This window comes from Vitis riparia, chromosome 6 (assembly GCF_004353265.1).
Source record: "Vitis riparia cultivar Riparia Gloire de Montpellier isolate 1030 chromosome 6, EGFV_Vit.rip_1.0, whole genome shotgun sequence".
NCBI classification, from domain to species: Eukaryota; Viridiplantae; Streptophyta; class Magnoliopsida; order Vitales; family Vitaceae; genus Vitis; species Vitis riparia.
In genome coordinates, this window is record NC_048436.1 from 3,031,730 (window position 1) to 3,046,717 (window position 14,988).

At 29.7% G+C, this 14,988-nt stretch overlaps 1 protein-coding gene and 1 non-coding gene across 2 annotated transcripts; one reads left to right on the forward strand and one right to left on the reverse strand.

The window, feature by feature from the left end:
- Positions 1-714: 714 nt before the first annotated feature.
- On the forward strand, positions 715-787 carry TRNAR-UCU. The gene has a single exon. It is a non-coding gene; the product is annotated as a tRNA-Arg (tRNA).
- A 10,615-nt stretch (positions 788-11,402) lies between these two features.
- LOC117916548 (UDP-D-apiose/UDP-D-xylose synthase 2-like) lies at positions 11,403-14,704 on the reverse strand. The gene is made up of 9 exons (XM_034832634.1): positions 14,273-14,704; positions 14,090-14,182; positions 13,866-13,973; positions 12,796-12,910; positions 12,571-12,704; positions 12,382-12,483; positions 12,192-12,284; positions 11,970-12,105; positions 11,403-11,892 (listed from the first exon to the last, which is right to left on the reverse strand). Exons 1-9 carry the CDS (start codon positions 14,543-14,545, stop codon positions 11,780-11,782), a joined length of 1,167 nt encoding a protein of 388 aa, XP_034688525.1. The 5' UTR covers positions 14,546-14,704; the 3' UTR covers positions 11,403-11,779.
- Between the last annotated feature and the right edge of the window lie 284 nt (positions 14,705-14,988).

Consider the following 14,988-nt stretch of genomic DNA (forward strand, 5'->3'; position numbering starts at 1 on the left):
AAAAAACACCAAAAGAGAAATACGTTTTTTTTTTCTTCTCTCATTGAATTAAAATCTCTCCTTGAATACAAAAAAAAAAATTACATTTTTCTTTCTAAAGAAAAAAAGAAAGTTTTTTTTGAAAATTTTCTTATTATTCTCTATGAAAATAAAGGTCAAAACTCTTGTATTATGAGAAAAAAAAATGATTCTCATATTTACAATTTCATTTATGACTTAAGACAAGAAAATTGGTCAATAAAATAAGCAATTCGGATTTTTAGGCATTTCAAAAGGTAACTCTGAAGTCTTATTTTTATCAAATTGAGAATTAAAAAAAAAAAAAAAAAAGATGGGCGTTTGCTCTCCTCATAAAATAACCTTGTAGAAGAAAAAAAAATCATTTTATCATACTAAAAATTAAGTAATTATTAAGTGGCAACTAACTACATAATTATTTAAATTATAAACTATTTAATTATTGAAAATTTTTAATATTTTTAATGGGTCATATGAAGTTTATATTTAATTTTTATTATAAGAGATTAGATAACTCAATAAGATGTTTTGAATTATAAGTAACGACTATTGATTTTTCATTATCATTTATATCTTACTTGAGAAAACTTACGACTGCATCAAATCTCTAATCATCAAACCACTTGTGTTTTAATAATCGTACAATACTTGTATTTTATTTGTTTATAAAAATAACTGAAGCGCTTCTTACAACAAGCGCCCGTGGCCTAATGGATAAGGCGTCTGACTTCTAATCAGGCGATTGTGGGTTCGAGTCCCACCGGGCGTGTTGTTTTTACAACTCATTCATTACCATATTTTGAAAATTAACTCAAAATGATATATATTTTTTTTTGATAAGTAATTAACTCAAAATGATATATTCATAAGTGAAGTAAATAAAACTAATATTATTAATTTAATGAAGAGAATATGTCTTTTATATATATATATAAACTAATATATATATATATATATATATATATATATATATATATATATATATATATATATATATATATATATATATATATATATTTCTATTTAAGAACCCTAATCTCTTTAAGAAAAGAAATGGAAAAAATAATTTAAAAAATGTCATTCTTCATAAAATGAGAATCTATCAAAATTAATAATGATAAAAAAAAAAAAAAAACTCTCCCAAGTAAAATGACTAGCATACCATTTTTTAAAAAATATTTTATTTTTGTTATTTTTATTAAAATTTATGCTCATGTTTAGTTCATAAAAATCACTAAAATTATGTTTGGTTCTTGAAAATTACTAAATTTATGTTTGATGCTCGGAAATTATTGGGGAGAGAAAAAAAATGTTAAATAAAATGATTTTCTTATATTTAATTTTACTATAAAAAAATATGAAAGAAAGTCAAATATAATTGAAATTATTAAATAAAAATTATTTAATATTTATGTAAGAGAATTAAATAAGTGAAATAAGTTTAAAGTAGTATAAAAAAATAATTTATTGATTTTAAATTTATTTTTTATTTTCTTTCCTCTCTATTTTCTTAACAATTTCCTTCAAACTTTCTAGGATCCAAGCAAAGCCTAAGAGAAAAAAAAATAAGGAAAATGATTTTTTTTTTCATATGATGGAAAATAAAAAAGAAAATTAAATATAATTAAAATTAATTAAAAATTTATACATTTTTAAGTTATTTAATTTTTATATAAAAGAGGAAAAATAGGTGAAATGAATTTGAAATAACATATATTTATTGATTTTAAATTTTCATTTTATTTTCTTTCACTTTCTTTTTTTCCTTTTTTTTTCTCTATATTTTCTTTCCTGAAACATAACCTATATATATATTTTCTCGTATCTCCATTTTTTTAATATTTGATAAAAGTATCATCTTAATTTTATCTTTCTTGCATTCTTCGAATATTTTTAACACTTTATCATTTCTATTATTTTTGGCTTATGTTTCTTTTCCCATACAAATTTTGAATTTTATAATTTATATACTAATTTTATCCCTTTTAGTTAAAAAATTGCAAAAAAAAGTATTTGGAAAGAATTGAAATAGTATTTGGAGGAGTGAGGGTAGGTACCCATCTATCATTGCAGATGATTCATCTACTATTTGTCTTAAGGTGAGTTGCAGAATTTCTCTGCAATCAAGGAGTAGGCCACCCTTTTAAATTGATGTGCACATCTCCATTGCCGCCATCATCGGCTGAAGGCACACTATAATTCAAATTGTGAATGACTACTAAAGTAGAGTCATTAATGCACCTCACAGCCATACGCTCAAGTCTTTTAGTCTCTGTTTGAATTTTTTTTTATAAATAATTTGTTGTTATTCGAAAAACATAAAAGAATATTTTTGATAACCAGAAATATATAAAGGAATTTTCTATTTTTAGAAACAAAATAAAACACAAAAAAACATATTTCTTTCTATTTTTAAAAATAAAAATATGATATTTTTAATGGCCATTTTTTTTAGTTTTATCACTTATTTTTAAAAAATATTTTTAAAATTATTTTCACTTGATTTTTGATTTTTTTTTAAAAAAAATCATGTTTTCACTTATTATGAAGAATATTTTTAAAAATAATAATATAAAAAAATATTTTAAAATATAAAATCAAATAAAAAATATTTCAATTCTCAAATAGAACAATTTTTCCCTTACGGAATCCTTTTCCTTTACATTCCTCCTCCCCTTAAAAAGAAAGCATATAAAAGCATATACTTCTTATTCCCTTGAAAAGGTGTTGTTACTTGTGAAAAACGTTTGTCTTAGAGTAACATCCAGAGGGTCCATGGGTGAAAATAAAAAATTTTAATCTGAGTTGAAGTTATTCACTTTATTTAACCTATGAAAGGGATTTAAGTCATTGAGTCCTATATGAGAATATGAATAAACAATAAAATTACAATTATACAGAAACAATCAATTTTATATGGAAAACTCTCATACTAAATGTAGAGATAAAAACTCATGGGATCTAAGATTTTTAATCTAATAATCTATTATATAAGATCAAAGTATACAAATTTATTTGATAACTTTATCTTAAAAATTTACTCTCAGTACCTATATCTTAATTCAAGTTCACGACACAACATCTTTAATATTCTAGTGGATTCACCTAAGGGATGAAGATCCTTCCAACAATCCAAAATTTGATCAATGAATTCTTTGTTGAAAATTTGGGAATGAGATGGTAGATTGGTTTTGATTCTCTTAAAGCATCTATTTCCAAAACATATTTAAGTAGGGTATATATAGGCCTAAGAGCCTAAAAGGTTGGAAACAAAATTTTCTTAAAAAATAAAATATCAACTTTTCAAAAATTAATTAAGAATTTAAAAAAAAAAATATTAACTTTCTAAAAATTAATTAAAAAAAAGACTTTTCTTAAAAAATAAGCTCTCATAGCAAAAAATTAATGAAGATATTTTAACTCAATTTTAAAACTTTTGATCTAACCTTATCTTATTTAAAACATTAACTTATTTTTAACAAACCTTTTCAGACTTACTTATGATAGTTGAATGAACAATAACCTCAAATCTTCAATGAAGAGTAAGTTACTATTTAAAAAGGTTCCTATGTCAAAATGAAAAGAAACAAAATTGTCAACACATAAAAATGTCATAACAATCTTCTCCTTTCGCGATTTTGTGAAAAACATAAAAATACATAAACCCTTCAAAACTCTCAAATGAAATTTACATAACCCTTAGACCACTCATCTAGACTTAATCATCCTATAACATGTAGAGAATGGTGTGATGCATCTAAAAATAACGAGATCTCAATATTTGTAACCTGCACACACCAAACACACGAATGCCCATAGTAGTAAAACAGTGTGTGGGAAAATATATAAGTAAGATAATTAAATCAAGATAATGGAGAAAAGTAATAAAAGATCAAAATCAAGGTGCAACCCATGTATGCTAACACAACTAAATCAATCCATGTTATGTCTCCCTCTTTTTGTCGCAAAATAGACAAAGAGAAGAAATATGATATATATATATATATATATGAAAGGTTCTAGATATAAAAAAATAAGGCAAGAAAAACATACATCCATACCAATGTAAAATATCCAAAACAAAAAATAGACAATGTATAATGGAAAAAAAAAAAAAAAAAACTCTTTCGAAACAAAGGTGGAAAAAAAATTCAACTCAGGGCATGATTCAACTTAGTTTAGAAAGATGAATAACAATTCGAGTGTATGAGGATAAAAAAGGAATCAAAAACACTGATTTTCAAGGGAAATCAACTTATTGTCTAGTTTTATATTGCGAATTTATATTCCTAGAAGTTACCAAATCATGCCTTAATCAAAGTAGTTCACATTTAGTAAATTTGTTCTAAGTTTGTCAAATTTCTATTTAACATGATATTTGTACCACTACATACAACACAACTTTTACTCTCCCTCAATTATATCATGATTTTTTTAGAAGTAGAGGCATTGAACACCATTTATAAAGGGGGTTGCTATTCGTAACATCCCTTTTGCTAAACGTAACACTTTTTTATTATATTTTTTCCACATATACATTTTTTTTAATAAAGAACTCTCTCTAACCTCCTCTCAACATATTGAACCTAAATTCTAATTGATTAAGACTACGAATCATATATGAAATATAATGAATGACGAAATTCAATTATCTTATGACAATTTTCAGGTAAAATTTATAACTTTTATTTATTTTATAAAGAAATATATATATATATATATTATATATATATCAAAAAAATTTGTCATATTTTATTATATACAATATTTTTGTTTGGGATACCAAAAAAAAAAAATCATATTGAACACAATAAAAAATATATTTTTTAAAAAATAATTCCAATTAAATATTGTTTATTTTAAAATTTTAATAATAATTTTTATTTAAAAAAATTGAGTTATGAATTTCACATTAAAACATTGAATATAATAAAATCATTTTACATAATATACTTTTGGTGAAAAAATCATTTTATAATTTATTATTAAAAGAAATTATTTTGTTTTAAAATAGAAGAAGAATATGAAAAATGATTGAGTGTGAAAAAAATAAAAGAAATGAAAAGAAAAAAAAAACAAAGTTCACGTGGGGTGGGGGGTTGGGAAAAAAAAAGAAAATAAAAAAGGGATGCAATTGGGACGTGAATAAGTGAGGGTAGTTTAGGAATGTAAAATGTTGTATTATCAAAAATAGTGTTGCGAATATCAATTGTGTTTATAAAAATCATATTTTCACTATAATTGCCTTATTCTACTTGGGGGTGTTTCCAAATGTTGCAAGTGAAGACATAAAATCTTGGAAAGAATCTTTGATTTTAATTTAGCCAAGAATAATGCCTTAAATCACTTTAGGAAACAACAATATTGAACTTAGACAAACAAGGTATATATTAAAAAGAATTAGACATACTATTAAAACAAAATCTACTATATTAGTTAAATTTAAGAAGATTCTCGGGTAAACACTTACCAAGAATATATTTTTAGATTTTCCATTATATAAAGATTTTTATATGCCTTGATTCTTTACCTTAAAAGTGATTAATAGAATCACAGGGAAATAAAATTAACTCAGTATATTTTTCTCATGCCTAAAACTTGAGATATTGAAATTCTTACTAATAAGGAAAACAAATATGATTTCCAAATTTGCCCTAAAAAGAATTGGAATAGACCAAAGGAAGAGAAAAGAATAAAATTAAGTACAAATTCTTAAGTTTATACTTTTTTGACTTTTAAATACAAAGACAGGAGTATTCCCTTTACGAAAAAACTCCCCCAAAACAAGATATCTACTCCCAAGTTAAAAAATAAAAAAATACTAAAAAGAAATCCTAAGAGAAGAAAGGACATCTAAACATAACATAGTTCTCGACAAAAGGTAAAACAATAAAAGAGGGTCCTAGGCTATGGGGCAATGAAATAAGTAGAGGGAGAGACTCCTAAGATTTCCTAGAATCTAGATTCCTAAGAGAATCTAAAGAAACATCTTCAAACATAATTAACCCTAATTTTGGAAAGTGAGAGGAGTTTCTTTCTTTACCCAAATTTGTTTAAGCTTAAGTGAAAAACTAGAGGAGTTGTTCTAAGTCTTAGGTTTAGGGTTGTTTTTTTTTTTTTTTTTTTTTCCTTTCTTAGTGTGCAGAATTTTATTCTTTAGAAAATCAAATTCATCCATTAGCTTATTGAGTTGAGACCTATGACATATGCCCGAACTTCTTACAATAAGTGCATAGGGAAGCAGTACCAGAAGAGACTACATGGTTAGGAGTTTCCTCCTGACCCTTAACAAAGACTATGTCTCCACTAGTGGGAGTCTTAGTTTTGTTGATGTAACTTAGGTCTCTCTTGTCTCTATGAGACTTATATTTATCAACGATTTAATTCAAACCTTAGTCTCGAGGTGGAAAATTTTATTTTTAATGACAATATCTTTTCTAAGATTTCAATTTCTAAAGAAAGATCTTTATTTTTCTCAAGTACAAAATTGTGTTCAATATCTAGAAATCTAATTTTCTCAAAAAAATTATTTTTTTCATTCTTTAACTTACCAATCTTAGATTTATGTGATTCATAGCTAGTTAGTTGTGAGTTTAATGTGACATTGGATCACATGTTGAAATTCATCAGCCATGTTTTAAAGAAAAGAAGCATTCTCATAGTTATTAAATTCACACCCAGTCTCATAATCATGCACAAAATGAATAGATACAACAAAAGCTAAATAATTATTCTATTCATACTTGTGATCTTTAGAAGCTATAAATAACTTTTATTGGAGTCTGTGTCACTCTAAGTAGCTTGTATAGATTTCTTAATATCCTTGGGACTAACTTTTTTCCTACTAGATGATTGTTTTTTTAGATTATTTATTTGAAGAGTCAACGACTTTTTACTTTTATAACACTCATAATTTTCTTTTTACAAGAAGAAAACTTTATTGAAAAGTGACAATTTTTCTTCATTCAAATTAGCAATTACTTTTTGTTGCATTTTTTATTCAAGGGACAAAGATTCACAAAAAAAAAAAAAAAAAAAAAATCTTGTTTCTTGAGTTTTTAATTCAATCTTTTATTTTCTTTATACATTTTTTCCTAATTATGAAAAACCTTTTCACAAGCCAAAAATATATATATTTTTTCTTTTTTTAAATTCCATGAAAATAATATCAAAGTTTGGTATCGAAGAAAATTTTGATTTGTAAAATTTTCCCTGTTTTGATAGCAATTGATAAATGTTTGTTTCAATAAGGTAACACCTAGAGGAGGGAGGAGAATGGATGAAAATAAAATGGTCCTCGTTTTGAGCTCATAAACCATGATGACAAAGTTTATGAATGTTGGATTGACTCTAGGTTCACTTTGGCGCATAAAGACGTTTTAGTAATTACGTAAGGTTGCATAGGAAATAGTGAACAAAGTTTATGGATTTAGCTAATTGATTAATTAAATAACTATGTATGATTAATTAATCAATTAGGACCCAATTTGGGTTAGATTAAGTGATTTAAGCCCATGTGGGTTCAAGTCACTTAAGCCTATTAGGAGAACCTTATAAATCCTTTCTTAGGGGTTAAGGTTTCCTAATCACTTTTCAAAGAGTTGTCTTTCACTTTTAGAGAGTGAGAAAGTCAAAGGTTCCCCCATTCCATTGCCTACCCTTTAGAGTGTCAAGATCGTGATTAGAATCATGGAGCAGAAGATCATGGGTGTATGATACCTCTAGAGTTTTCAAAAATCTTCTTCACCACAGAGATTTGATATGGGAACATCCAAATAAGGTAAAGTTTTCTATTGCCTTTAATCTAGATTCTTAAATGTTAAAAAAATAATAATACTATTTTTGCTTTCATTGCATAGGATCTAAAGGCCTAGGGTAAATTGCATGTACCTATTCGATCTAGGGCATGAGAATAGAGTAATCCAGAGTTTCCTACATCTTCACATTCTTGTTATATCTTAACTTTTTCAATGTAGTTTATTTTATTTTTGTGAATAGATCTACTAGATTATCACATGAATGAATTGAATATGCTAAACATTAATTTCATTGTTCTCTTGAAGCTCAAGAGCATAAAAAAACTTGGAGAGATATGCTTAGTTCTATCACCTTCTCTAAATCGTCTTTTAATTTATGCAATACAAATAACATTATCTTCATATAACTTGGTTGAAATATCTTTGATGGAGAATAGTCCACATGATTATGAAATTGTTGGATCATTGACGATATACACATTTACAACTTGCTTCATGAATTGTGAGAATCTTTAAATGATTAGAAGAGGTGACTACCATTGTTTGCTTGATTGATCTCCATGATACTGTTATGCTAATATAAGTAAATACATATCCTGTTTGAAATAAAGTTTTGTTGGGGTCTAAAAAATAGCTAGCAACCGCATATCTAAGCAATTAAGATTATGGTGCTTTTAAATAAAATAAACTCATCTCAATTATTATATGAAGATATCATAGTATATTTTTAACTTCATTTTGATGTATTTGAGTAGGGGTAGAATTATATCTTGCAAACAAGTTGATAGAGAATGCTATCTTTGGTCATGTATAATTTGCAAGATCTATGAGGGTTCCAATAGCATTGAGATAGGGTACAACTGGATCAAGTAATTATTCATTATTTTTGTTAAGATGAAAGATGCCTTTTTTCACTTCAAGTGATCATACAACCATTGGAGAACTTAAGCAATGTGCTTTATCAATACAAAAACTCTTTCAAGATTTTCTTAATATGTGTTGATTGATATTTTAAAACTCCATTTGGAAAAATCTTGAGCTATTGGATGAGACAAAATTTTGTTTTCCCATTATCTTTTACTCAAATTCTTTTTTCAAATAATTTATTGTTCTTATTAGCTCTTCAAGAGTCCTAACAAGGTTTAATTTATTAACATATACTACAATAATTGCAATTTGATTTCTGATTTATTAATGAAAATACATAGACATAGAGGGTTTTTTCTCATATCCTTCTTTGAATAGGTATTTTGCTAAGGCAATTTTACCACATGTGTTTAAATTGTTTCCATTATTTACTTCAGATAATTTAATTTCTTAAGGGATTTTTATGTACACATTATTACTTATGAATCCATATAAAAATGTTATAACAACATTTAAGAGATGCGTATTCAATACTTTTAAGAGTGTCAAACGAATTAAAAATGAAAATATGATTGTGTCCATGAAGAGAGTGTATATTTTCTCATATTTAATACCAAGTCTTTGCGAGAAATCTTGTGCTACTAATCGTTTTTTATAATTTATAATCTCATTTTTCTCATTGTAAAGTTTGTTAGAAAACAGTTTTATCAAAATGACAATTTGCAAAACATGTTGTAAAAACATCACCTATCAAAATTCAAGATACCTTATGATAGACGAAGAATCAAAATCTATGTAAATCCTAATTCTTTGTTGAGAACCAATTACGTGTTGTGTGGGTAAAATTGATACATATATTACACAATCGAAGATTTTTAAGTGAAAAATATTTGGTCGTTTTCCAAGTACAAGTTGTCAAAAGGGAGTATTTATGATAAGCTGTAGGTCAAAGTAGACTAAGTTTGCAACATACATGATAACATGTTTCTAGCCTACAAAGGCAATATTTTGTGTAGAAAAGAGATAAAGCTATGACCACTTAGAAAAGACATCTATGAGGACCGTAAAATAATGAAATAGTCCACATGGTCGGTAAATAGACCCATATATGTCTTCATGTATTATTTTTTAAAAAAGGTTGGTAACTCGAATATGACCCAAGCAAAAGATGGTCTAACTATTAATTTGCTTTGTGAGTAGGCAATATCTGAATATTTATTGGACAACATAATTTTTTGGTTCTTTAAAGCATGCCCATGTGAGTGTGCTATTATTTGATGCATCATTGAGGACCTTTGATGACCTAACTAATCATTTCCAAAATAGAAAAATCTTTGTTTTATGTGTATCCTCTTTCTTTTTTGGCTTTTGGTGCCTTGTATATATCATGTATGCTTTTGGGTGCCTTACATTGGCCCTTTTAATACAACTACTGTTACCTATATATAGAAAGATAATATATGATTTAGTAGGTTTTATAGTTTTATGACACAACCTAATAGAGAAAAGTTTTTGGTTATGACAAAGCAAAATAATTTATTTATAACTTTTATTTTTATATAACATAATTTAAATAACCAAAATAAATACTAATAGAAATATACAAAAATTTATTTTATATTAACAACCCAAGTTAAGGATATAAAAAAATTACCTTTGAAGCAACTCGTGCTAATAACATGATATAGAATATAAGAATTATAAGAAGAAGAAATTAGAATTCTCTAAAAGAATTGAATTTTAATTTTAGCCGAAGTTCCTTTCTATAAAGAGTTTAAGAAAAAATTTACATTAATATGTATGAGCATCTAAAAGTTTCCAAATATAACAAATTCTCATATTTCATAATACTATTAAAAATCTATGGAATGAAATCATTTTTTACTAGCACTTTCTAGATACTACTTTCAAAAGCCACTTATCTAAAATACGTTTTTAACTTATACAACACCTAATAAATTTCCCATAAGAATGTTTGATAAGCGTCATGTGTCATTTTACAAGACCCTGTCAAACCGACCATAAATAACTGATGGTTTGGAGCCTCGAATGCGTTCGAATGAGACGTCGTATTCAAAGGAAATTACAACTTAATAAGAAAGAGATGGTCAACATGAATCTCCAGGCTCCAAAATCTCCATAATTTCCTCTTACCTACCATTTTGAAATGACTTCCATCATTAGATCCCATGGGTTTAGGCTCCAAGTTGAGACAAAGATTATTGGACACCCATGGTATTGGCTTCCACATCCAACCCACATATTCATCAACTTCCTAAATCCTAGGAATGCCAATCACATGATAAGAGATGATCAAAAGTTTTATTTTTCTGGCCCATAAATCTAAAACTTTGTTGGCTTCATGGGCCATATAATATAAATTAGTTCCAACAAAAAGCCCTCATTTCTAGAGACGAACATAAAAGTACCTTCTGGGTTTGTCACTATTTTGTCTCATTTCTAGAACAAGGGGAAAAAAAAATTGTCTCCAAAAAATTACAACCACCTTCAAGTTCCAGACAGTTCACATAGTTTTTTTTTTTTTTCCAGTTCTAAATGCATAAAAAGGTGATGTTCCTTTTCCCTGAATAATAATTTCCCTCATTAAGGACAACTTCAATTTTCCACTTAACTAGTACCAACTTCGAAAACAAGGGTAATAACCATCTCATACACAGAAAGTATTAAATTATAATTTAAGAAAAAAATAAATTAACAAATAATTATTTAGAGGGGGAAAAAAGAAGAAAACGAAGTGCCTGGTCAAACAAAATAAATAATACAGCACACCCTTGGAGAGACAAAATGGAGTAATGACGAAGCAAACTCCTTGAGAAACAGAAAACAGGCTTTCCTTGTATAATTTCCCCAATGTGTCGTAACTCGTAGCCCAGCTACTGACAACATACAGTGACATAATGAATAATTTCCTAATAAAGTCTACTTTCTCAAAATAGATACTAGATGCCCACATTCCTGCAACTGGGAGCACTATTGACTATCGACCCTGAAATGACCCAAAAAAGAAGAAAATTGTAGCGTATATGAAAATCAATCATTTAGACACATCGAATGCTTCCTTACAAAGAATTGGACACCTTACTGACCAACCACACCCCCAAGTGAGAATTCCCTTCTCAAGATGCAACTGGTTTCGCAATGGCCTGCTTAATAGCCTCAGCATATGTCCTGTGTTGATAGGTGAGGGTTGACTCAAGCAAATCCCAGAGCGATGTCTTAGGGTTCCAACCTGGCAAAAGTTGTGTCAGAATTTTACTCCAACCTCAAAAGAACAAAGGAGGAATGATAGAGAAAACAGGGCGATACCAAGTTGTTTATTGATTATGGTCATGTCTGGAATTCTCTTGTCACTGTCATCATATCCCTCACCATAGAATTCTTTGGAGCTTACATCCACAGTTGGTACCTCCAAAGAAGGTTCCCCACTTACCTTTGCATAAACCTGAAGAATGGAAGAAAAACATCAATATATAGAGTCCCAAAAAATAAAGATCAATATTGCATCAAATAAACCAATGGCTTATTCACCTCAGTCATCATTTCTGCAAGCTGCCTAACAGTAACCTCATTGTTGGGGTTGCCCACATTGAAGATGTGACCATTAGCCCTGGCAGGATTATCCTGAGAAAAGATCATAGTATTCAGTAACCTTTTTTTTTTTTTTTCCAAGTAAGCTAAATGTGGAATCAGATAATGAGAGGAAGGATGGTCCACTAACAATCATCAACAAGACTGCTTCAATAGCATCCCTTATGTAAACAAAGGTTCTCTGGGATTGGCCACCATCCACAAGCTTGAGTGGCTCATGACGAAGAAGGTTCTATTGTGGGAGAAAAAAGAGCAAGATCAGTAGTAAGAAAAAGAAAAAAAATACTACTAAAATGTTATGACAGATGTTGAAACTAACATTACTGAAGCATGCCAGAACCCTTGGAACGCCCTCGCTAGGACCATCAATGCCAGGAATAAAATCCATTCTGGGCCCAATCCAGTTAAAGGGCCTCACAATGGTGAACTCTAGGTCATTCTCGGCACCCTCAGCTGTAAACAATGAAACAAAATAAAAATGAGAAGGATGTATGATACACACGCATGCTAAGAAACGTACAGATTGATGGAAAAGTTCACTCACCATAAATCAACCTCTCAATCAATTGCTTTGCACAGGCATAGGACCACCTCTGCTTCTCAATCGGACCAAAAATGCAGGGGGAGGCATCTTCTTTGAGGACATAGTAAGTGGGATCCTAATATCATATCACAGTATACAAATTTGATTCATTTAAACAATAACACAAGCAGAAAACAAAGAACAAATAGCAAATGATTGCGCTTCAAAAACAGTTTCCAATTCTCATTCTGAAAATAGAAATAATGAAGCAACCAAATGTCCATTGTGATCAAACCAAGTAAAAATGCCTTTGCATAGGAAGTAAAAACCTTAACCAATTACCCTAGATCTATTGACCAAGCTAGAGAAACATCTAACTGCAAGCTAATCAGAAAGAAAAACACTTCATGGCAGAAGAAAAGCCTCCATTCAATTTAAGCTCCCTTATACTACACAACATATGCAGCACCACCATAATTCCCAAACACACCCAACCACACCATGGAACCTCTTCCAAGACTTAAAAAATGCTAATTTTATAGCTAAAATAATTGGAAACAAAAGCACACTGACATTTTCAAAACAAATGCAACTGTCAATAGATTCAATACAATAACATATTAGAGCAACTCATCAAATTGGAAATTAAGAAATGGAAAAATACAAAAGTTCCAGCAACTCCAACAATCAAGTGCTACTGCACCCAGGAAGAATAAAAATATTACCAGATAAGAAAATGTTGAAGAATGATCATGAAAGTACACAGTTATTAAGTATTTACATTTCATTTATATCCTTCATCACAAAAGCCAAATAATTTTTTTTTCTTTTTAAAATAACCGCATGACATCAGACCATCTTTGTCCATTTATAATTTTTTTTCTCATCATCAGCATCAGCACAATAGAACATTTAGATATAAATTATTAAAATTGCTAATGTGTATATTGAACAGAACACTTAGATCACACATGATAATGCTTACAGCCTACAGTTATAAAAATGAAAAAAGACAACTACAATACACAGACAGATTCGAACTCTTATGTATGAGGAAAAAAAAAAAAGGAAAATTGAAAGAGAGATCTCACCTGCCAGAGGGGTGAATCTTTGGGAAGAAAGCTCCCAATCGTTTTCCCATAGACTTCACAAGTCGAGAAGTGAATGAGACGCTTGTTGTTCTCCGAACAGTATTTCACCTAAAGAGCCACATCAAAATGCACATCAGCTTCAACAGATTTCCGAGAAACAAAAAAACTAACAACAATATTATCCTTGGACGAAAACGAATTCAAACAAGCATCCAACAGCATACCACTGGAAGGGCATCAATGAAATTGCTGTAAATCGTATCGAGAGGACGAGTATTGTAGTCCGCGGGAGTACAGATCGCCGCCAGATTGATAGTCTGCATTACCAAAGAAAACGCCACAAATTGATTCAAAATCCAAGAAATGCAAAATCCAATGCAAGAAATAGAAATTGGGGAATAACGAACCAGATCTGCCATCTTGATGAGTCCTTCGAGCCTCGAATCGTGCTTGATGTTGATGCGGTGAAACTGAATGCGATCGGACCAAGGATGCGTAGCCGGCTCGAGAAGGTGCTTGATCTTGTCACTGTAGACGTCAACGGCCAAGACCTTATGCATCGTCTCGGCCATAAGCTTCTCGCAGAGGTGCGATCCTATGAATCCTCCGGCGCCGATCATACAAATCGTCATGGGCTTGATGGCGTTTCCGTCCAGATCTAGCCTCGCCGCTGACGCCATTCTCCCTCTACAATTATGCCAACTCTCTCTAGAGAAGGGATTGTGGCTAACGTGCGCCGGGGAGAAGAGTAGAAGAGGTGAGGTTGAGCGTAGATTTTTGGGTGGGAATGAAGGGTTTTATATTTGAAAGGTGTGAAGACTGGAAAGAGATGAGGCTCTCAGGCAATGAACACGACATGAACCGGTGAAAGGTTGAAGGCACCGACATGCAACTTGGAGAGGTAGCAGCACGCGCCCATGGGACGCGTGGTTAGAGTGTGGTAGGGGCCCACGGTTGTATATGCTCACGTGGTGCGTCCTTTCTGTGAAAGAATGGACAAGCCCGGTGGAGATGAAGGACTCCGGAGTCACAGCTGTAGACTTTGACTCATGAGTGCCTCTGTGGACCCCACATCGGGCTTACGCGGAGACATGGGTGGCACCTCACTGGACCGGACCTAGCA